Source organism: Hypanus sabinus, chromosome 14, assembly GCF_030144855.1.
Source record: "Hypanus sabinus isolate sHypSab1 chromosome 14, sHypSab1.hap1, whole genome shotgun sequence".
Taxonomy (NCBI): Eukaryota; Metazoa; Chordata; class Chondrichthyes; order Myliobatiformes; family Dasyatidae; genus Hypanus; species Hypanus sabinus.
This window is the reverse complement of record NC_082719.1, coordinates 45,211,406-45,236,695: the sequence shown is the minus strand read 5'-3', so window position 1 is coordinate 45,236,695 and position 25,290 is coordinate 45,211,406. Positions and strand designations below refer to the sequence as shown.

General features: G+C 43.8%; 1 protein-coding gene and 1 long non-coding RNA gene across 2 annotated transcripts in view; both read left to right on the top strand.

Annotated features, from left to right (window-relative positions):
- The window catches only part of LOC132404708 (uncharacterized), a 70,811-nt gene that overhangs the window by 7,976 nt on the left and 37,545 nt on the right, over positions 1–25,290 (top strand). The window lies entirely within an intron of this gene.
- LOC132404398 (general transcription factor II-I repeat domain-containing protein 2-like) lies at positions 11,890–14,068 on the top strand. The gene is made up of 2 exons (XM_059988534.1): positions 11,890–13,108; positions 13,194–14,068. The coding sequence occupies exon 1, from the start codon at positions 12,334–12,336 to the stop codon at positions 13,102–13,104; it is 771 nt and encodes a 256-aa protein (XP_059844517.1). The 5' UTR covers positions 11,890–12,333; the 3' UTR covers positions 13,105–13,108; positions 13,194–14,068.

Below are 25,290 nucleotides of genomic sequence, written 5' to 3'. Positions count from 1 at the left end.
CCTGTAGGATTGACACAGGAAAAGACATAGGCTGTGGTACACCTTCCTCATAATACTTTGTTGCTGTCTGATGATACCATTCATTTGTATGGCTTGTCCTGATGACTGTGAGTGAGGTGGACGATGAAGAGACCATTCAATGTACATTAGTCGACATAATTCCTGATAAACACTCCCAGTGAAATGTTTTCCTTGGTCAGAGGTGATGTGATATGGCAAATCGCCACCTAGGAGTATGGTCCTTAATCAGAGTTGTTGCTGTGTGTGTGTGGTAGATGCATTCTTTGATGGAATACCTTCCACTCATCTCGAAAACTTGTTCTCTATTACGAGTACATCTGAGTATCCTTGACATTCTGGTAAAGTAATATAAGTGTTCACTGTAAGTGTAAAAATGGACCAGGTGGGTTAGGAGCACATAATTGTGGAAGCTTTTCCCAGTTAGAACATTGACCTTGCAGCTCTCAAATATTTTGCATGTTCGTAAGTGATACAGAGTCCAACTTCGCTTCCATAATTTCAGTTGTCGGGTTTACAGCATATGTTCCTGTCTTACATTTTTTAATTCTTTAATATTTTTAATTTCTTTTACCCCATCCCACTCCCACACTACCTTTTTTGCAATTTCATCTGTAAACACAATTTCATGGCTTTTAGTCATTTTGGAGTAGATTTTAGGTTTTAACACAGCAACTTCTGACAGGAATTGTATGATACTCATGAGTTCTTGTGCTAGTTGGTCATTCTTGATTGGGGTTCCTACATCTGTAAAAAATGCTCTTTGTCTCCATAAGTTTCCAAAATCATAAACAACTCCAAAAGCTTATCAAAAATAAGTATAGATATTAGCTGATCTTCCTTCTGCCACATTATAGAGCTTTCAGTTCTGCTTGTTGCACAGATGTCCCAGGAGCTATGCTTCCTAATCGTAGCACTTCAGTTTCAGAAACAACAGCCCATCTAGTCATTTAAATTCCCTCAATCATTGAGGGGACTCTACTGTACGGAAATGATATGTCTATCCATGGCCTCCTCTATTGTCAAAATGAATCCAAACTCAGGTTGGAGGAACAACACCTTATATACCGGCTGGGTAGCCTCCAACCTGATGGCATGAACATTGACTTCTCTAACTTCCGTTAATGCCCCTCCTCCCCTTCTTACCCCTTCCCTGACATATTTAGTTGTTTGCCTGTTCTCCATTTCCCTCTGGTGCTCCCCCCACCTTTCTTTCTCCTGAGGCCTCCCGTACCATGATCCTTCCCCTTCTCCAGCTCTGTATCACTTTCGCCCATCACCTTTCCAGCTCTTAGCTTCACCCCACCCCCTCTGGTCTTCTCCTATCATTTCGCATTTCCCCCTCCCCCCACTACTTTCAAATCTCTTACTATCTTTCCTTTCGGTTAGTCCTGACGAAGGGTCTCGGGCCGAAACGTCAACAGCGCTTCTCCCTTTAGATGCTGCCTGGCCTGCTGTGTTCCACCAGCATTTTGTGTGTGTTGTTGAATTTCCAGCATCTGCAGATTTCCTCGTGTTTACAGAATCAGATCTAGGTACAATAGAGGCATTTCTTTATAATAATTTGCATCTTCATGGCATATTATTATTCTCGCATTGTCATGGTCATCACAATCTACTGTGACAATACATCCACCATTACTTGTTGAAATTGTATCATCAAATTAGAATTTCCCAACTTTTGTGAGGCAGGGGACTGAACTTGCTGTTGAGCTTGTTTCTGTTGTGCACCTTGTTTCCTGTACCAACAACTTATCTCCCAATGTCCTCGTTTACCTCAAAAGTGACATTTTATTTTAGGGGATTGGCCTTGAACGTTCAAAGTAATAAAGTAATAATCAAAGTACAGATATGTCACCATATTCAACCCTGAGATTCAGTTTCTTGTGGACATTCACAGTAAATACAAGAAACACAATACAATCAATGAAAGATCACCCCCAATAGGATGGTCAACCAATGTGCAAAAGACAACAAGTTGCAAATGCAAAAAGAAAATAATAAATAAGCATGTAATAAGTATCGAGAACATGAGATGATGTGTCCTTGAAGGGGAGTGAAATTAGGTTGCGGGAACGGTCTAGTGATGGGTTGAGTGAAGTTATCCTCTCTGGATCAAGAGTGTGATGGAGGGGTAATAACTGTTCCTGAACTCGGTAGTGTGGGTCCTGAGGCTCCTGTACTTTCTTCCTGATAGCAGCAGTGAGAAGATGGATGGATGGTGGCAGTGTTTGATGATGGAAGCTCTTTGTGTAGATGTGGTCAGTGGTGGCAAGGGCTTTACCCACGGTGTACTGGGTCATATCTACTACTTTTTGTAGGATTTTACATTCAAGAGCATTGGTGTTTCCAAACCAGCCATGATGCAACCAGTCAGTATACTCTCCACCACACGTTTATATAAGTTTGTCAAAGTTTTGGATGGCATGCAGAATTTTCACAAACTTCTAAGAAAGTAGAGGCTCTGCCGTGCTTTCTTTATAATGGCACTTACATGCTGGACCCAGAACAGATTCTCTGAAAGGAATTTAAAGTCACTGATGGACCTACAGTTTCCTCCTCCTGAGGTCAAAAATCATCTCCTTGATCTTGTTGACATTGAGTGAGAGGTTTTTGTGGCAGCACTCAACCAGATTTTCAATCTCTCTGCTACATGTTAATTCATTATCACCTTTGATTTAGCTAATGACAGTGGTGTTGTCAGCAAATTTAAATATGGTATTGGAGCTGTGCTTAGCCTCAAATTTGTAAGTATGAAGTTAGTAGAGCCTTGTGGTACACCTGTGCTGATGGAGGTTGAGGAGATGTTGTTGTCAATCTGTACTGATTGAGGTCTGCAAGTGAGGAAATCAAGGAACCAATTGCATAAGGACGTGTTGAGGCAAAGGCCTTGAAGCTTATTGATCAGTACTGAGGTGATGATGGTATTGAATGCCAAACTGGAGTCAATGAAGAGCATCCAGATGTACTCACCTTTGCTGTCCAGATATTCCAGGTTTGAGTGAAGAGCCAATGGAATGGTATCTGCTGTTGACTTCATGTGATGGTATGCAGATTGGAATGGATCCAAGTTGCTTCTCGGGCAGGAGCTGATACATTTCATCACTAACCTTTCAAAGCACTTCATCACAGTTGATGTAAGCGCTCCTGGACCATAAGACCATAAGGTATAGGAGCATAATTAGGGCATTTGGCCCATTACGTCTGCTCGGCCATTTCATCATGACTGATCCAATTCTCCTCTCAGCCCAGTCTCCTGCCTTCTCCCCAATTCTCTTCGTGCCCTGACTAATCAAGAATCTATCAACTTTAAATATACATAAGGTCTTGGTCTCCACAGCTGCCTGTGACAATGAATTCCACAGATTCACCACTCTCTGGCTTAGGAAATTTCTCCTCATCTCCATTATAAGAGGACACCCTCTATTTTGAGGCTATGTCCTCAGGTCTTAGACTCTTGCACCAGAGGAAATATCCTCTCCACATCCACTCTATCAAGGCCTTTCATCATTTGATAAGTTTCAATAAGGTCACCCCTCGTTCTTCTGAATTCTAGGCCCAGAGCCACCAATTGCACTTCATATGACAAACCATTCAATCCTGGAATCATTTTCGTGAAACTCCTTTGAACCCTGTCCAGTTTCAGCACATCCTTTCTAAGATGAAGAACTCAAACCAGCTCACAATACTCCAAGTAATGCCTCACCCTTGCTTTATAAAGTTTAAACATTATATCCTTGCTTTTATATTCTAGTCCCTTGAAATGAATTGCATTTGGCTTCCTTACCACAGACTCAACCTGCAAATTAACCTTTAGGGAACCCTGCACAAACACTCCCAAATCCCTTTGCACCTCAGTTTTTTATATTTTCTCTCTATTTAGAAAATAGTCAACCCTTTCATTTCTTCTTCCAAAGTGCATGACCATACACTTCCCAACACTGTATTCCATATGCTATTTCATTGCCCATTCTCCTAATCCATCTCAGTCCTTCTGTAGCCTCGCAACTTCCTCAAAACTACCTGCCCCTTTACCTGTTTTCTTAGCATCAGCAAACTTTGCAACAAAGCCATCAATTCCATCCAAATCATTGACATATTAGTGCACTTTTCTTTTGTAATAAATGTAAATCTGAGAACAGTAACTTGTCACATTCATTATGGTCATGTTGTAAGCTTATGCATACTGGAAAAATATTTTTCACTGTTTCTCTGAGGCTTATTGGAAGTGGTGGGAACTGGACCCGCTCATAACCATCCTTGGAGCAACAAGCTCCCTATCTTCAGCCAATAAGTATGAAAAAAATGGCTGTATTGTTTGGAATGGTGATTGCTAAAAAGTTAATCCTGCAAATGTGGAAAATGGACTCTGTGCCTTTGTACGATCTGTGGCTGAGAAAACTGGCAAACACTTTACATTTGGAGAGACTGAGACTATGTAATGAGGTCAGAGGGGACATCTTTGAAAGGATACGGGGCCCTGACGGGGTGAGGACTGAGGTTTTTTTGGTGCGGTGCTCCTCTGTTGTTTACTTTTGCCTTTATATTATTATCCCTTTTGCTACTCAATATTTAACTTTTTTGTTATAGTTGTGGTTGTGCTTTTTTTTGGTGTTTGTAGAAAAAAAATAATAAAAAATATTTTTAAAAAGTTGGTCCCAACGCAGGCCACTGTGCAACACCACCAGGCACTGGCAATCGGCCAGAAAAGGCTCCCTTTATTCTCACCCTTTGCCTCCTCCCAATCAGCCACTGCTTTATCTATGCTAGAATCTTTCCTGTAATACCATAGGCTTGTAGCTTGTTAGGCAGCCTCATGTGTGACACCTTGTCAAAGGCCTTCTAAAAATCCAAGTACACAACATCAACTAATTCTCCTTTGTCTATCCTGCTTGTTATTTCTTCAAAGAATTACAACAGATTTGTCAGGAAAAATTTTCCCTTGAGAAAACCATGTGTGGCCTATTTTATCATGTGTCCCCAAGTATCCTGAAACCTAATCCTTAATAATCAACTCCCAACGTCATCCCAACCACTAAGGACAGACTAACTGGCCTATAGTTTCCTTTCTTCTACCTCTCTCCCTTCTTGAAGAGCAGAGTGGCATTTGCAATTTTCTAGTCTTCTGGAACCATTCCATAATTTAGTGATTCTTGAAAGATCATTTCTAATGACTCCACGATCTCTTTAGCACCTCTTTCAGAACTCTGCGGTGTATACCATCTGGTCCATGTGACTCATCTACTTTCACACCTTCCAGTTCCCCAAGAATTTTCTCCCTAGTTATGGTAACTTTACACACTTCATGATCTTGACACCTGGAACTTCCATCATACTGCTAGCGTCTTCCACATTTCCTTCCCAATTGATGAGTTAACTTCTTCACTTGTTCCTTTAGCTCACAAATTCAATTCTGAAGCTGACCATGTGTTAGCTTAAACACGTTAGAAGATCTGTTCTTCTATTACAGTGTGCTTGTACTTTCATAACTGATAAAACTGCTATCTTCCAGTCAGATTTTTCTTTACCCGAAGGCATTTTCTGTATCATATCCCATACTTCCTCAATATTTTACAAGAGCCACATTTCATTAGACTCAATGTTGATAGTATATTTCATCCAGGTTTATTCATTAATCTCATCAAATTGAAATATTTCATTCAGGTAAGAACTCAAATCCTCAGACATCTGTTCACACAAAACCAGAGATTCACCTGTAGTAAGTTTCATGAAATTGGCTGTTGTCTTGATTCAACCCTGTGCAGCGCTTAATTTGTACATACTTTTTAATCACTTAGACTGCGATTGAAATATTATTGGTTTGCAATTGAAATATCATAGGATTGCAATTGATGTGATCTTTTTAGGAATACAATTGATTTTTTTAGTATGGCCATTTTTTATCTTAATGGCTTGCAAACAACAATTTGTCCTCACTGGATTTTACTGAATCTTACTAAAAAAAAAATTTAAGCCAAGTATGAAGTTAAATACTCAACACAGTGTCAATGGCAACAACTTAAAATGGTGGACAGCATCACGATCCGACTTAAAATGACAGACGGCATTCTCCTTCCTTGGTTCGTAAGTACGAGTTGTCCGTAAGTCAGATGCTCGTAACTTGGGGGACTACCTGTATACATACGTAGCTATATAAATACATAAGAAAGTTAAACTACAAGGGAAGTAACAATTATACAGTTTATCCTAAAATAGGTGAACAACAAAGCATCTATAATTTACAAAAACATTTAGTAGCAAATGAATATTGATAGCTCAATAATTAAATTGCAATAAGCAAATGTTTATAGTAAATAATGAATATTAGTGGCAATCATAAACAGAACATCTCAAAAGAGATTTATAAATAATTAATACATCCCATGTTAGAAGGATTAATGATAACCACCAGCAGGGCATCAGTATTGCATACAACATTACTTTTAACTCTTCCTACTCTTCGCATGCAGACAATATTCAGAAGTTAACATTAATATTGATGTCCAGTTGTAATGTGAATTTTAAAAGACTGGTCTTGACAGTTAATGGAAAATAAAATGAGATAAGGTATAAAATGAAGCACCGGGATATTGTCCGTTTGCACTTATTGTCAGTTATATCCCCTTAGAATCAGTTACGTCATCTAAGGATCGGAATTACGTGCATCTTGGATGGCATACTGATTACATAACCAAGCCATCTAACTGGAATGGTCTGAACATTTCATTAGTATCTGTAATTTCAGTTATCTGTTGAATATGAGACTAAGTACTACTCATGTATTAGCTTCTTTATATCAGATTATAACTCAGGTTAGCATTTGCATTTAAAGTACCTGAACTGCACGGAGATGTTTAGCACAGAAACAGACCAACTTGAATGCTGATGTGCATGTTCCATGTAAACCTCTTCTCACATTACTACATCTAGTCTTATTCACCTGTGGACTTATTCTCCACGGTGTACTTACTTAGCCATGCAGTGTTCTTCACCTCACATTGTACCATGTTTCACGGTGTCATTAATCACTGAGTAAAGGAAGTATTTTTCTGAATTCCTTATTAGAAATAAGAATATTTATAATCCTTAGTTTTGGACTTGCCTCGAATTAAGATTTATCTATATTGATATTTTCAAGCCTGATCGTCGTTTTTAGTTTGGTTGGCAAGACATCCCTCAAGTGAGAAGATACCAGTCTGAAGCCCTGTGTACTTAACATTATTTTGATCAAAACACTACAGGCATCCCAAAGACTTGCTAAAACAAAATTATACAAGCAAGTGGAACTCCAGTTGTTAACACAAAATACTTAAAATTGGTACATCTATCAATAAAAGCAGCAAAGGTTACAACTCTGGCTTAAATAATATGTACTTTTTAAAAATGTAGTTTAAAGTAAGTAGAATTGTACTATTTATTACCACCAAGATCATCGCTTAAATGAAAGTTACCTCAAGAAATAAGAGCAATGTGTCACCACTATTCATGTCTCCTTCAGATTTTTTCTCGGGCAATACATTCGGAACCAAGAAATTCAATTAACATTATAATTGTATTTGCAAAGAAAGGTGTGAAGTGAATTGTTATTTCTAGTGAGATGAATATTTAATCTACATTGGTTCAAATGAATATTGTTCTTTCCCCAAATTTCAAAGAAAGCATCTTTCTTATAATCAATGATGAAGACCAATTTGACAGATCACAAGGATATAAATATAGCATAGCTAAAAAATCACCCAAATCAATTCAAATTTAAAATAAGATTTTTTAAAGGGTAATGGGAACTTGGAGGTGGTGGTGTTTTCCTGTGTCTGCTACCATTGTATTTCTTGACAGTGCAATTTATAAATTAGTGTAATGCAGTATGTTTTCCTCATGAGTTCCTCATCATCAGTACTTGGCCCATTTGATTCACTCCATGTGATAACAAGAAATTTGCAAAGTAGTTTAGATATAGCAAAGGCAATGGATCCTGAAACATCAGAGAGCTGTGGTTTCAGCAAAGTTCTTCTAGCATTGTTACTGCAATAGCATCCACTGACAATTCCATTCTGGCTAATTACCAACATATCAGTCTATTCCAACATCAGCAGCAAAAAGATGTAAGGTGTCATCATCATGCTGACAAGCAGCATTCATTCACTGGTGCTTAGTTTGGTTTCTACTGGCAATATATCCTCTGGCGTTTTAATCCAAACATTGAGAAAAAGGAATTGATTTTTTCCAGCTCTGTTGAAAGGAATTGCCTTTTAACAATAAGGCAGTAATTGACTCTAGTAACAAGCAGACTTTGTTCTTCAGCTACAGAATAAACAATGCTATGTGTACACCAGGCACGACCTTACTATAGTCTTGCAACATTAAATGCAATTCATTGGCTGTGAAATTCTTTGGAACAACCTGATATTGTGAAACTTGTTCAAAAATGTTAATTCCTTTTCTTACACCACACACAAAATGCTGGTGGAACACAGCAGGCCAGGCAGCATCTATAGAGAGAAGCACTGTCAACGTTTCAGGCCGAGACCCTTTGTCAGGACTAACCAAAAGGAAAGATAGTAAGAGATTTGAAAGTAGTGGGGGTAGGGGGAAATGTGAAATGATAGGAGAAGACCGGAGGGGGTGGGATGAAGCTAAGAGCTGGAAAGGTGATTGGGGAAAGTGATACAGAGATGGAGAAAGGAAAGGATCATGGGACGGGAGGCCTCGGGAGAAAGAAAGTGGGGGGAAGTACCAGAGGGAGATGGAGAACAGGCAGAGGGATGGGCAAGGAGAGAGAAAAAAACTAAGTACGTCAGGGATGGGGCAAGAAGGGGAGGAGGGGCATTAACGCAAATTAAAGAAGTCAATGTTCATGCCATCAGGTTGGAGGCTACCCAGCCAGTATATAAGGTGTTGTTCCTCCAACCTGAGTTTGGATACATTTCTTATTTATTTCCTTGTCAGCTTCAGCCTTTCCTGTGAAAGCATCCATGTGGGACTCTTTTTCCAATGCCATTTTACACTCCTCATAAAATACAGCAGACAATTATGATTTTAGAGACTTTAATGGTTTAATAGAGATTTTATGATTTTAATGGCTAGAAATTGGATTTTTGGAGCACTACATGATGCCATATAGCTATCATCAAAATAAAAGCAAATTTGGGATATGTTTGCTTTAGAAGGTCATTATTTTAAGACTATAAAACCATAAGACACAGGAGCAGTAAGAGGCCATTTGGCTGATTGAGTCTTCTTCGCCATTCCATCCCTCTGCACCTCAGATTTTTGTATTTTCTCCTCGTTTGGAAAAAATAATCTACGCCTTTATTCCTTCTACCAAAGTGCATGACCATATACTTCCCTACACTACCTTCTATCTGCTACTTCTTATCCTTTGGGTGTCCTGCAATATGTCTAAGTCTTTCTGCAGACTCTGTTTCCTCAGTACCACCTCCCCTCCACCTATCTTTTTATTGTCTGCAAGTTTGGCCACAAAGCCATCAATCCTGTATTTCAAATCATTGACATATGATGGAATTATGATTTGCTCCCTTCTAAAAATGTTAAATCCAAACCACAGTTAAGCAAGCAGCTGCCATATCACTCACATGCTGGCTCTAAGGCAGTGGGTAGGTGTCATTAAGGAGCTACAAGCTTCTGTGTGGATGAACTAGAGTGGGGAGGGCAGGACGTTGGTTATGGTAACTGCAGAAAATAGGGGCGGAATTGAATGAGGGTTAATGGAATATTGGATAGAGATGACTACGATATATAGAACTAGTGAACATGCTTGTTGTTGCATGGGAAGTCATAAATAGAAAGCTACAATGAGAAATAGCATCTTAGAACAAAACATTGTGGCGTTAGTGAACTCAAGCTACCATGGTCATCCATATATATTGTTGGGAGTATTTACTGGTAAGATAGAGGCACATTCGTTCACAATGGCCTTGTAGGAGCCATGCATCTGTCCTCTATTTTCATTGTATTCTGTGTTACATACTTATGTTTCTTATGGTAACTAGTCACATGGGTGGGTGCATGGTAAAAGCAAAGGGAATAAATTACGTATTTGTGCTTTGATCTAAGCAATTTGTTTCTAGGGACTGCTGGGTGTCATATGTTTTGTTGACTGCTTAATTACATGTAGCTGCATCACTTCAAGATTGTATGTTTTAAAACAATACTATTTTAAGGAGTTGGGTTAGGAGGGAGGGCAGAAGATTTTTTGATCATTGGGCTCTCTTCCATGGAAGATGGGACCTACTTAGAAGAAACAGTTTGCACCTGAACTAGAAGGGGACTACTATCCTAGCGGGAAGGTTTGTTAATGCTGCATGGTGGGGTTTAAACTAAACTTGCAGGGGGATGAGAACCAGAGTGCCAGAACAGTTAGTGGAAAGGTTGTGGAGGCAGATGTTGGCAAGCCCTCAGACAATGCTAGGAATCAAAAGGTTGAGCATGGTGCAACAAAATCTAAAAGGGCAAATACAGGACTGAAGGTGTTGTATCAGAATGCGCACAGTACACAGTATGGAACAAGGTAGATGAATTTGCAGGATAGTTGCAAATTAGCAGGTATGATGGTGTAGGCATCACTGATTCATAGCTGAAAGATCACAGCTGAGAGTTTAATGTCCAAGGATAAACATTGTATCAAAAGGATAGGCTGGAAGGCAGAGTAGGTGGTGTTGCTCTGTTGGTAAAAATGAAAGCAAATCATTAGAAAGAGGTGACATAGGGTCGGAAGGTGCTGAATCATTGTGGACAGAGCTAAGGAAATGTAAGGGTAAGAAAAGCCCTCATGGAAGTTGTATACAGACCCCCAAACAGAAGTAAGGAAGTGGCTTACAAAATACAATGGGAGATAGAAAATGCATGCCAAAAGGGCAATGTTCAATAGTTATGGGGGACTTCAATATGTAAGTAGATTGGGAACATCAATTTGGAAGGCAGAGGATACATCCCAAAGAGGAAGAAGTGTTCTAAAGGAGAGATGACACAACCATAGCTAAAAAGAGAAGTCAAAGCCAATATAATAGCCAAAGAGAAGGCACAAAATAGAGCAAACATTTGCAGGAAGTTAGCAGATTGGGAAGCTTTTAAAAGCCAACAGAAGGCAACTAAAAAAGTCATTAAGAAAGTAAGGATGAAATACGAAAGTAAGCTAGCCAATAATAATAAAAGGGATAGTATAAGTTTTTTCCAGATACATAAAGTTTAAAAGAGAAGTGTTATGACTGTACCACAGCTCTGAGGGGCCGAAGGGTGCGGGGTAGCCCCCTCCTTTGTGAGAATCGCAAGAGCATTATTGGGTTGGGTCAGAAGACCCAGGAAATGAGAGAGAGACAAGGCCATTGTCTCCTGGAGACAACGTTTGTGGACTGGGGACAATGCTACGTGCAAGCCCTCGGGCAAAGTGGGCTGGTTGAGAGAGAGATTGCATCACCCCAACCTGATTGACATCTACTACCCGGCGAGTTAAGATAAAAGGGGGGCTGTAGGGACAGCCCTCAGACGCACCAGAAGAAACGCTAGCGATCCCATAATAGCGGGAAGCCATTTGAAGGAAGCCACGTGCGTTTGGTTCCCTTGCCTGGGGGCTGGTGGCTGGTACCATGGAAAACGACTTGGAACTAACAACGGGGAACCAACTACCCCCCCCCCCCCCCCGACTCAACGGATTGGCCTCATAAAGACTCGGGCAAGTTTCAAACCGTCTCTCTCTCAAGCCCAAAGAGCTGCAGCTTGAAGGGACAGTGACTTTTATTTTTCCATCAGACAATACAATATCCCCTAGACCGGGGGTCGGCAACCTGCGGCTCGCGAGCCATTTGTGGCTCTTTCACCTCTGTGCTGCGGCTCCCTGTGGCTTTGGGAAATAATTGGTCAGTATTTAATTAAAATGTATTTTATGTTAGTTTGTTAGCTTTTGAAATGTAATTCTAAATTTGAAGATTATGGTGATCTTGTACAATCTAAGTGTGGCGACACATTTTCTGACACATCCGAAACGGCTCACAATTAGCCAGCATTCCGGCTAAGGGAGATAGCCTACGGGGGTTTGTGAGTACGCGTCTTTTGCAGCATCTGCGTCCATGGGGGCTGGGTTGAGGGAGGCTTAAAAGCAAGGCTGTTTAGTTCGAATAAAGCTATCTTTGACTGCAGTTTACTGACACCGCTACAACGTGTTTTTATCGCTGGCTGTCCAGACGGAAGGTGCTGAAACGCTTTGTCGCGTGTCTGGAAGAAGTGGAAGCTTTCCAGGGCAGCAAAGGGCTCACCTTTCCTGAGCTGGAACAGCCAGAGTGGCTGGAAAAGCTACACTTCATGGTAGACATGACAGCGCACCTGAACACGCTGAACACAGCTCTTCAGGGGAAAGGACGCACAGCCCTGCACATGTTGGAGGATGTTTTGGCATTTGAACGCAAGTTGACAGTGCTTGCCAGAGATTTACAGAAAGGCACATTGTCTCACTTCCCCAATTTGAGAGAGTTCAAACAAGGTCACGACATGATAATTTCGGAGTATTTACATTCTGCAATCATCGCAATGCAAACATCGTTTGGGAAACGCTTCTGTGAGTTCAGAGAGGAAAAAAACACATTATCCTTCCCGGTCACTCCCTTAAGCATCGATCCTTCCCTACTGAATACGACTGCATTGGCAGGTGTGAGTCAACCTGATCTTGAGATGGAACTGGCCGACATAGCCGACAAAGACATATGGGTGTCCAAGTTTAGACGCTTGACAGCAGACCTTGAAGATGTTGCCCGTCAGAAGGCCGTTCTTGCTCAGAATCACAAATGGAGTGATATTGAAAACCTTCCAAAACCGGACAAACTTGTGTTCGAAACATGGAATGCTATGCCCGACATTTATGTAAACATGAAAAAGTATGCGCTTGGAGTCCTGTCGATCTTTGGATCCACATATGTATGTGAGCAGGTGTTCTCCAACATGAACTTTATTAAAAACAAACATCGCGGACGCCTCACAGATGACAGCTTGCGATCCTGTGTAAAGATGAAGGTGACGTCATACAGCCCTGATGTGCAGACGCTGTGCGCTGAGGTCCAGGAGCAGAAATCCCATTAACCAAGTATGATAAATATTTTAATTGCCTATTATTTTATGTATATTCATATTTTTTCATTGTTCAGTGAAATAGTCCTTTTATTTTTCAGGCTGACAGCTGGCTGATGTTATTTTTGGTTTGCTGCTGGCGGAAAATTTAAGTTCGGCGTTTTTCATAAATACAAGAAGGACTCAAATAGACGTTGAGTATTTTACTTAAAAGTAACCTTCAACCCAACGTCTTTTTTTCGGAGTTCAAAATGTTTTTGTTGCATGCAGAAATGTAATTTCGTTTTCTCTGCAGGAGTTCATCAATTTCATAAATGCAACACATTATAGTTTGTTTATACATAGCATAAAGGCAAAAAAAACGTTGTATGCAGTGTTATTTCATTTTAAATGTCAAACGGGTTTTGCGGCTCCCAGTGTTTTCTTTTCTGTGGGAAACGGGTCCAAGTGGCTCTTTCAGTGGTAAAGGTTGCTGACCCCTGCCCTAGACAAACGATAGAGCTATTGCTTAATTGATGATTATTATTATACCTGTGTTTTTAGATTGAGTATTGACGACATATTTTATCTGAATGTCTGTATTAATCTTATTTTTGTGCCCCTTTATAAATAAAGACTTTTAAAAATAGTACCATCAGACTTCAACGGTCCTCTCTATCTTTGCTGGTAAGTGACCCAGTTATGGGGTTCGTAACAGAAGCAAGAGTGGATATCAGACTGCCGGAAAACGATGCTGGAGAGGTAGTAATGGGGGACAATGAAATGGCGGATGAACTGAATAAGTATTTTGCATCAGTCTTCACTGCGGAAAATGCTAGCAGTATGGTGGAAGTTCCAAGTATCGGGGCATGAAGTTTGTGAAGTTGCTATAACTAGAGGGAAGTTCTTGGGAAACTGAAAGGTATGAGGGTAGATAAGTCCCCTGTATTAGATGGTGTACACCCCAAAATTCTGAAAGGGGTGGCTGAAGAGATCGTGGAAGCATTAGTGATGATCTTTCAGGTATCACTGGATTCTGGGATGGTTCCAGAAGACTGGAAAATTGTATATGTCGCTGTGGTAAACCATATATATCTGTTATATGCGGCTACCCCGCACCCTTCGGCCCCTCAGAGCTGTGGTACAGTCATAACACTTTATGTATCTGGAAAAAACTTATACTATCCCTTTTAATACACACCCCTCTGCTGACTGCTCTTGTGGCTCCTCCCACAGACCCCTGGATAAAGGCAATTGTGTCTCTGCTCCTCCCACTGTCCAGGGTGGTCATCCAGCATGGACGTGGTCCATTTTACTGCTAATAAAAGCCTTTCAGTATTTACTCTACATCCAGTCTTTTGGAGTTATTGATATTGCATAAATTTTATTAGCAGTAATTTTAAGGCATGGAGCACGTTTTGAGGCCAGACAAACTGGACATCAACCTGCAAACACCTGAGGCTGGCAACGTTTTCAAACTCTGGCTAGCCTGCTTTGAATCATACCTGGAGTAGATTGAAGTGACCGAGTCCACCGCGAAGCGCAGAGTTCTCCTCTCCAGGGTCAGTCCATGAGTCTACTCGATCATTAGAGACCAGCTGAGTTACAACGGCGCGATGAGCGTCCTCAGAAGTCAACACCTGTGGCTGGTAAACACCATCGATGCGCGACATCGCTTAGCGATGCAGCAGCAGCGGCCTGGAGAGTCAAATGCTGAGTTTGTCCGGGCCCTATAGACACTCGTGCGGGCCTGCGATTGCCAGGGGCTGACAGCTGAACAGCATGTGGAGCTCCTAGTAAGAGATGCCTTCGTCACAGGGACCAAGTTAGTGTACGTGCGCCAGCGGCTGCTGGAACGTGCCGATCTTACCTTACATTCGGCAGTTGCGCTGGCCGACATGCTGGAGGCTGCTCTGCACAACTCTGACGCTCTCCAGGCATGTGATCTCCCGACGGCCTCGTAGACACCGCAGACCCTGCAACCCGCCAGCGAATCGTCCACGACTGCTGCCAGTCACGAGCCACGAAGTGTTACTTCTGCGGATTCGAGAAGCACCCCCAGAAACGCTGCCCAGCCCGAGAAGCTACCTGCTCCAGCTATGGAAAGAAGGGTCACTTCACCAAGTCCTGTAAGTCCAAACTGCAAGCAAGATCGAGCAGCGCCACGTACGAGGCATGGGGGTTGCCATCTTGGCTGCCGCCATCTTGCCTGCCCACCACGGAGCATCCATCTTGATCAGCACCACCTCACACCACCTACGACCCATGGGTGCTTACTGGGCACCCCACCGCGCCATGACGCTCAACCCCACCAGGTCGCAAGGTCAATGATGGACATCCTGGTGGAGAGCCGCAGGACAAGCTGTCTGTTTGACACGGGCAGCATGGAGAGTTTTATCCACCCGGACACAGTGCAATGTTGTGGACTTGAGACACGGCCAGTAAGCCAGAGGGTTGCCATGGCTTCTGGGTCGCATACAACAGACATCCTAGTGACACTAGTGGTGCAGGGCACAGAATACCGAGACTCTACATTACTGGTCAACTGTGTGCTTCTGTGCCATTGGGGCTCGACTCAGAGCCACCTGAAAAGCATGACAAGGGAGTATTACGGGCCCCTCCCACCAATCTCTGTCGGAAACCCTCAGTTCTGTAGGAATTCATCACATACCCCGCTGCTAATCACCCGCACAACCCACCCAACACCATGCCAACTGCCGCATTACGGACACCACTTGTGGCGTCTCTACCCTCAAGATCCCTCCCCCCACCGCTGTTCGCCAACCTGACCCCCGACTGTAAACCTGTAGCAACTAAAAGCAGGAGGAACAGTCGGAGGTGCAGCGGCTGCTCAGGGAAGGGATCATTGAGACAAGCACAAGTCCTTGGAGGGCCAGGTGGTCATTGTTCGGAACAAGGTGAAAAATAGGATGGTCGTGGACTATAGCCAGACCATCATTAGGTTCACGCAGCTTGACGCGTACCCCCTACCCCGCATCGCGGATATGGTCAATCAGATAGCTCAGTACAAGGTGTACTCAACCATAGACCTAAAATCCGTTTACCGTCAGCTCCCCATCCACCCAGAGGACCGCCTTTACACCGCCTTCGAGGCGGACGGCAGGCTTTATCACGTCCTGCACATCCCCTTCAGTGTCACGAATGGTGTCTCTGTCTTCCAGAGGGAAATGGACCGGATGGTGGACCAGTGCCAACTAAAGGTCACGTTCCCATATCTGGATAACATCACCATCTGTGGTCATGACCAGCAGGATCATGACAACGACCTCCAAAAATGTTTCCAAGCGGCCAAAGCTTTTAAGCTTACCTATAACAGGGACAAGTGTGTGTTCGGAATCACCCGACTTGCTATCCTTGGGTGTGTCATGGAGAATGGAGTCATTGGCCCTGACCCCGACCGAATGTGCCCCTATTGGAATTCCCTCTTCCCAACACCCTCAGAGCCCTCAATAGGTGCCTGGGCTTCTTTTCCTGTTACACCCAATGGGTCCCGGTCAAGTCCACAACATTTCCCCTCTCAGCCGAGGCCCACGCGGCCTTCAGCCGCATTAAAGGGGGCATTGCCAAAGCAACGATGCATGTGGTGGACGAGACCATTCCCTTCCAAGTAGAGTGATGCCTCCAACTTTGTGCTGGCTGTTACCCTCAATCAGGTGGGAAGACCGGTGGCGTTCTTCTCCTGTACCCTTCAAGGCCCTGAAATTTGGCACTCCGCAGTGGAGAAAGAAGCCTAGGCCATAGTGGAAGCTATTAGGCACTGGAGGCACTTTCTTGCCGGCAAAAAGTTCACCCTGCTGACTGACCAGCGCTCAGTCGTGTTCATGTTTAGCAACCAACAGCGGGGCAAAATCAAAAATGATAAAATTGAGGTGGAGAATCGAACTCTCCACCTACAACTATGACATCATGTACAGGCCTGGAAAGCTCAATGAGCCCTCCGATGTGCTATCCTGGGGAACGTGTGCCAGCGCACAGATCGACTGGCTATACGCCCTACATGCAGATCTTTGCCACCCGGGGTTCACCCAGGTTTTCCACTTTGTGAAAGCCCGGAACCTGCCTTACTCCCTTGAGGAGATCAGGACGATGACCAGGGACTGCCAAGTTTGTGCAGAGTGCAAACCGCACTTCTACCGACCTGAAAAGGCCACCCGCCCCTTTGAGCGACTGAGTTTTGACTGTAAGAGCCCCCTTTCCTCCACCGACCACAATGAGTACTTTCTTAATGTAATCGACGAGTACTCGTGGTTCCCCTTTGCCATCACCTCCCTGATGCCACTACCACGTCAATCATAAAGGCCCTGCTCAAGCTCATCACTCTGTTCGGATACCCATGCTATATCGACACTGACAGAGGGTCCTCGTTTATGAGTGACAAGCTGCGCCAATACCTGCTGGCTAGGAGTATTGCAACTAGTAGGACCACAAGCTATAATCCCCGGGGAAATGGACAAGTGGAGAGGGAGAATGCCACTGTGTGGAAGGCCACACTCTTAGCCCTTAGGTCAAAGGGACTACCTGTCTCTCGCTGGCAGGAGGTCCTTCCCGAGGCACTCTGCTCCATCCGCTCCCTGTTATGCACATCCACCAATGCCACCCCTCATGAGTGAGTCTTTTCTTTTCCCAGGAAGTCTGCCACTGAGACCACCATACTGGCTTGGCTGACGTCCCCGGGGCCAGTGCTGCTCCGGAAACATGCAAGGAGCAATAAATACTCCCCGATGGTCGAGAGGGTTCACCTACTTCATGCAAATCCACAGTATGCCTACGTGGTCTTACCTAATAGGCGGGAGGACACGGTCTCCATCCGCGACCTGGCGCCCGCAGGAGCAGCAGACCCCTACCCCGAACACTCCATGGTGACTGTGAACACTGTACCCACCAATGTATATACCCACAAGACACCGTGCACTCCAAGCCCTATATAGACACCTCACGACACTCACATACTGGGCGCGACGCGCACACACGAGGGATTACTGATGCCTAACAGGTATGCACCTCAAGTCAGGCCAGAGCCAGCACAACCACCGTTGCCAGTGCAATCACCACCTGTGCTATGTAGGTCTCAGTGACGGACTCGACCGCCTGATAGACTTGACCTGTAAATATACTTGTCTTAAATATTGTCAGTCACTTCACCCTGTGGGACTCTCTTTTTAAAAAGGAGGGGTATGTGTGGTAAACCGTGTATATGTCTGTACATGCCCCTCTGCTGATTGCTCCTGTGGCTCCTCCCACCAAACCCTGGATAAAGGTGATTGTGTCACTGCTCCTCCCACAGTCCAGGGCAGTCATCCAGCATGGACGTGGTCCATTTTACTGCTAATAAAAGCCTTTCAGTATTTACTCTACTTCCAGTCTTTTGGAGTTATTGATAGTGCATCAATCACTCCATTCTTCAAGAAGGGAGAGAGGCAGAACAAAGGAAACTATAGGCTAGTTAGTCTGACCTCAGTGGTTGGGAAGATGTTGAAGTTATTATTAAGGATGAGTTCTCAGGATACTTGGCGGCACATGATAAAATAGGACATAGTCAGCATGGTTTCCTCGAGGGAAAATATTCCTTGACAAATCTGTTGCCTATGTGGGAAGTTCACCAACACCTCTAGTTTCTGAGGAGGCTGAAGAGAGCTGGTCTATGTACATCTATATTCACATCCTTTTATAGATGCATGGTGATAGCAGGATAGACAAAGGAGAATCAGTTGATGTTGTGTACATGGATACTCTTTAGACACATATTAAACTGTATAATCTTCCTAGTTTTGGCCTCACCAGCTCATGGCACAGGTAGCAATCCTAAGATCACAACTGTGGAGGTCCTACACTTTAACATAGCACCTAACTCCCTGAACTCCCTATGCAGTACCTTATCACTCATCCTACCCATGTCATTGGTCCCTACATGGACCACGACTTCTGGCTGTTCACCTTCCCACTTAAGAATGCTGAGGACTTGATCTGAGGTATCCTGGACCCTGGCACCCTGGAGACAACATACCATCCGGGAATCTCTACCTCATTCAAAGAACCTCCTGTCCATTCCCCTAACTAATGAATCCCCTATCTCCATAGTGTGCCTCTTCTTCCCCCTTCCCTCAGTGCCTGAGACCCAACCACTATGACTTTCCTCTGTTAGGTCATTGCCACCCCACCCCCAAGTATCCAAAGTGATATACCTGTTGTTGAGGGGGATGGCCACAGTACCCCACAGTACTCTGCACTGACTCCTTAACCCTTTTCCCCTTCCTGACTGTCATCCAGTATCCTGTATTGGGTGTATATACCTCTCTGTATGTCCTGTCTATCACCCCTTCAGCCCCCCCCCCCCCCCCTGTGATCCAGAGTTCATCCAGTTCCAGTTCTCCTTAATGTAATTTGTTAGAAGCTGCAGCTGGATGTACTTCTCACAGTTGTAGTGGTCAGGGAGGTCTCCCTGGCTTCCCATGTCCCACAAGAGGAGCATTTCATTAATAGGAATACTCCCTAATACAATGATGAGATGCCTACTGAGAGGAAATAGAAGAGCTAAGGCCTGGTATTAGGCAAGTAACCTCATTGTCAAGGTCAACAGAACAAAGGAGATGATTAGCAACTTCAGAACTTGCACCACTCACTCCTCTGTACAGCAGCAGAAACTACAAGTAGCTTCAACCCCCTGGGAGTGCACTTCTTGCATTACCTCCCACGGACCCAGAACACATCCTACACAATGTGGGAAGTTCACCAACCCCTCTGATTTCTGAGGAGGCTGAAGAGAGCTGGTCTATGTACATCTATACTCACATCCTTTTAGAGATGCATGGTGAGACCTGAAGTAGGTTGGGGGACTGCTTTGTCAAGCACCTCAGCTCCTTCCACAAAAAGCGGAATTTCCTGGTGGCCAATCATTCCAATTCCTATCTCCATTCCCAGTCTGTCATGTCAATCCATGGCCTCTTCTGCAATGACAAGACCACTCACAGGTTAGAGGAGCAACATCTCATAATCCATCTAGGTAGCCTCCAATCTGATGCAATGACTATCAATTCCTCCAACTTCCGATAATTTTTCCTCTTCCCCTTCCCTCTTCTTCATTTTCCTACTTCGACCTCTTACCTGTATTCCTCGTCTGCCTATCAATTCCCCTGGAGCCTCGCATCCCTGCCTTTCTGTCATGATCCACTCTCCTATCAGATTCTTTTTCCTCCACACCTTTGACTTTACAACTCATCACTTCCCAACTTCTTACTTCATCCCCCTCTCCCCAGCCCACCTGGCTTCACCTATCGCCTTCTAGCTTGTCCTTTTTCCCCCTCCCCCCCTTCTTATTCTGGCATTCTCTTCCCCACCCCCTTCCTTTCCAGACCTGATGAATGGTCTCAGCCTGAAACATTGACTGTTAATTAAGTTCCATAGATTCTGTCTGACCTGATTTTCTCTAGCATTTTGTGTGTGTTGCTCCAGATTTCCAATGTTCGCCAGATCTCTTGCATTTATCACAGTCTATCCAGTCTCTGACCTGTTTTTGTCCCGGTATATACAGTGCCTTGAAAAATTATTCAGACCCACATCTACTTTCACATTTTACTGCTTCATTTTTAAATTAATATATTGAAATAGAATTTTTGAGCTTGTCTACAAATCATTGTGCATCATGACAAATCAAAAGAAAAAAGTACGCACCCCATTTGTAATTACTACACTAACTTTCCTCAGGAGCAATATACAGTATTACCTTGCCAACTCACCCGATTTGTTGATGTAAAAAATTGGAGAATCACCTGTTTTCAATTAATTGATAAGAACAAATACCCTTGTCTCTGTAAGATGCAACATTATGGTAGATTTTAAACTAACTAAACCAAATTAAAGACAAAAGTGCCATTCAAGGCAAGTCTGGGGAATGATAAGAGAAGCACGTATCTGGGGAAGGGTACAAGACCATTTCAAAGGCACTGAACACACCTCAGAGCTCAGTGCTGTCCAACGTGTAACCACAGCCATATTGCTTAGATCAGGCCACCCCTCTAAACTTAGCCATAGGAGATGAATGGTTCTTGTAAGAGGGGCTACTGTGATTCCAACAGTCACTCTGAGTGAGATGCAGAAGTCAGTGGCTGCAACTGGAGATGAAGCTTATGGCTCCACAATCTCTAAAGCCTTGCACAGAAACAGTATTTATGGGAGAATGTAAGGAAGAAGCCCTGGCTAAAAAAACATATCCTTGCCTTTGAAGAGTTTGCAAAACATCACTTAGACCATACTGTAAAGATGTGGAAGGTGGTTTTCTTGTTGGATTAGACTAAAATGGAACTTCTTGGCCTCAACACTAAGGCCACAATGTAAATCTAACATTGTGCATCAGCCAGATGACACCATCCCTTCTGTAAAATATGGTGGAGGTAGCTTTATGCTATGGGGTGCTTTTCAGCAGCAGGGACTGGAAATCTGGCCAGGATTGATGGGAAGATGAATGCTACTAAATACAGAGATCCTGGGTTAAAACCTGCTAGCCTCTGACAGAAATCGTAAACTGGGGAAGAAGTTCATCTTTTAGCATGAAAATGACTCAAAGCACTCTGCCAGAGCAACTATGGAGTGGCTCAAATGACAAAAATTGATGTCCTTGAGAAGCCCAGACAGAGTCCTGACCTTAACAGGAATGAAAATCTCTGGCAAGACTTCATTGCTGTCCACTGCCATCCCTCAACTAACCGGTCACAGCTTAAGCAATTTTGCGAGAGGAATGGGCAAATCTTGCTCCATCATGCTGTGCAAAGCTAATAGAGTTATCCAAAAAGACAACTGGCTGTAACAACTGTGAGAGGTGGTTCAACTAAGTACTGAGCAAAGAGGGTTGAATACTTTTGAACAGATGACATAATAGTTTTTGTATTTTTAGTTTTTCGTGCTTTACAATTTTCCTTTGGTTGTGGGCTCTACTATGAAAAAAAGGAACACAAATAAATTGATCAAAATCTCTGGTTGTATTACTGATTTATGTGAACAAAGGGTTGGAGGCTTGTACAGGGCAATCGCATGTGGCTAGTCCAATGGTACTTATTTCCCATCAGTGGTTACACCAGGGTTGTTGATGATGGGAGATTCAAGGAAGATCATGGAATTGCATGTCCAAGATAACTGGTTTTATTTTTTCCTTTTGGAGATGGAGAAGAGCAAATGAAACTTGATTGTGCTGGCAATTGCATTTTTCATTAATTTGCTCATTATTGATTGGAGACTAATTGGACAGTAATTAGTAGGACTGGATTTGACCTGCCTTATGATCACTGGAGCAGCAAACAATCTGCAAGTGGAACTTGGCAAGTCAAGCAGCACTTCTGGAAATCTCTCATTTCTTATTCACCCCACTGAGTTCCTCCAGCAGGTTGTTTGTTCCTCCGGATTTCAGCATCTACAACCTCTGTGACTCCATTATGATCACTGACGTACCTGAAAAATTTTGCTCATAATAACATAGATATCAGTGTTCTAACTTTAATGGAGCATATTATTAAAGATATAACAGATTCTGAAATGCAGGTCCAGTACTGGAGATGGGAAATTGGTTCCATAGTCTTTGTATTGTCCAGTATTCCCTAGCATTCCTTGAATGTTCTCTTCACTTCAGTTTACTAAAGTCAACTATAGCTCTTCACAACTTCTCAGACCTGTGATGTGATACAGAATCTAGTTACCTTCTTTGTGCATTCCATATCTTTATACATTACAGAAAATTCTAGGAGTCTTCTTTGGGGGGAAGAAAACATTCAAATTGAAGGCAGTATATTAACAATGTTTATGCTGGAGCTAAAATGTGAAAAACCTGAAAATTCCTACTGTGAACCCCAAATAATTTATTTAGTCAGGCTTTACTTGAAAATATCTACTCATATCAGGATGCTGTAGCGGGGATCCAATCACAGACCCAGTACTGTGCACACAGTGATATTAATTGAGTAACAAATCCCAAGGTGCAAACAAAGTCGGCATCAAAGTTCAGGCAGAGATCAAAATATCTAGAGAAATCCAAAAAGCAGAATCGGGAAACAGCCAGTACAGATATGAATGCTGGAAAGGTTCAGGGAAATCCACTGGCACAATCTGGCAACAAACAGATGAAAATACAGGACTGACATACACAGAGCAATAAACAGAGGCAGGTGATAGGTGGAGCACAATGAGACACAGGTGGCAGCAATACAGGTAATAATGAGAAACAGAGTACTCAGAAAATCAGGGGCCGGAATAGAGCAGGAGCACATGGCAATACAAAACCACAGGCCGACAACTAGGGGGGCAAACACACAATATGAGTTCAACTGGAGGTATTGACAGTACCCCCCACCCCCCCTTACAGACACCTCCTGGCATCATGGATGCTGACGATGAAAGTCCCTGATGAGAGAGGGGTCCAGGATGTTATGGGCGGGGACTCAGCACCTCTTCTCAGGACCATAGCACTTCCCAGTCCACAAGGTACTAGAGACAAAACCAGCAGTCGATGCACCGTGAAGGCCTCAGACCCATTGATGAGCCATGGGGGGGTAGGTGGATTTTGGGGACAGGACACAGGGGTGGCTCATGAAAGGCTTGATGCGGGACTCATGGAAGCTGGGATGAATGCAACAGAGAGGGGCGCTTGACAACGGCAGCAGCAGGGCTGATGACTTCAACAATGGGAAAGGAGCTGATGAAGCGGGGTGGTGAGCTTGCAGGAATCCACCTTGAGGGGCAGGTCTCAGGTTGAAGGCCACACATGCTATCCCTGGTGGTAATGTAGGGCCTTGGAGTGATGGCAGTCAGCTTGATGCTTGATTCTAGCAGAGGCACAGAGAAGGGAAGAGCGAGTTCACCTCCACGTCTGCTGATAACAGCAGATGAATGCCTCAGCAGATGGAGCGCCACCCTCCTCCTCCTGGGCAGGGAACAGTGGAGGATGGTAGCCAAGGCAGCACTCGAAAGGGGACAGACCAGTGGATGAGGACAGATGAGAGTTTACGGCATACTTGGCCCAGGGTAGCTGCTAACTCCATGCGGAGGGGTTCTGGGAGACCGCAATACTATTTCTAGCTGTTGGTTGGCCCACTCAGTCTGCCCATTGGTCAGTGGGTGGAATCCTGAAGACAGACTCAGAGGCACCCAGAAGATTACAGAATGCCCTCCAGAAGTTGGATGTGAATTGAGAGCCCCTATCTGACACAACATCTACAGGTAAACCATGTAATTTAAAAACATGTAGTAATGGTAATTTGGCTGTTTCTTTGGTAGAGGAGAGTTTAGGTAAAGGAATGAAGTGTACAGACTTGGAGAAATGATCAACTACTGTGAGAATGGTGGTGTTACCGTCTGATGGGGGAAAGACTGGTGACAAAATCCAGAGCAATGTGGGACCAAGGTCTCTCGGAGATAGACAGGGGTTGTAGTAGACCAGCAGGTGACCGGTTACAGTTCTTGCCTTGAGCACGGACCGAGTAGGCTGAGACAAAGTTGCAGATGTCATCTCCCATGGAGGGCCACTGGAATTGCCAAATGATAAAGGCCTGAGTACGCTTGCTTCCAGGGTGACAGAATAACTGGAAAGAATGACCCCACTGCAATACCTGTGAGTGGACAGAACTGGGAACAGAAACACAGTTAGTGGGGCATTGACTAGGGGCTGCCTCACTCTGTTAAGCAGCTTGCACAATGGATTCAATGTTCCATTGCGCTGCACCCACGAGACAGTGAGCAGGGAGGATGACATCGGGGACCTCAGGGTCTCAGAGGAAGGAAATCTTCATGAGAGGACATCAGGTTTTCCATTCTTGGAACTGGAGCAGAAGTACAGTAAAATTGAATCTTGAGAGAAACAGGAACCAATGAGTTTGACTGGAGTTGAGACGCTTAGCTGTACGGATATATTCCAGATTCTTGTGATCAGTCCAGACTAAGAATGGCACCTTTGCTCCCTCCAGCCAATGCCTCCATTCCTCCAGAGCTAGATTCACAACCAGCAGCTCCCAGTTTCCGACATCATAATTCCGCTCCGTGGGAGTGAGGCGGTGATAGAAGGCGGCGCAGGGGGTGTACCTTCTCATCCTTGGCCAAGCGCTGAGAGAGAACAGCTCCTACACCAATGTCAGATGCACCACCTCCACAATGAACTGCTAGTTGGTCTTGAGTTGAGTCAGGATGGGGGCACAGGTGAAACATTCTTTCAGATCAGAATGC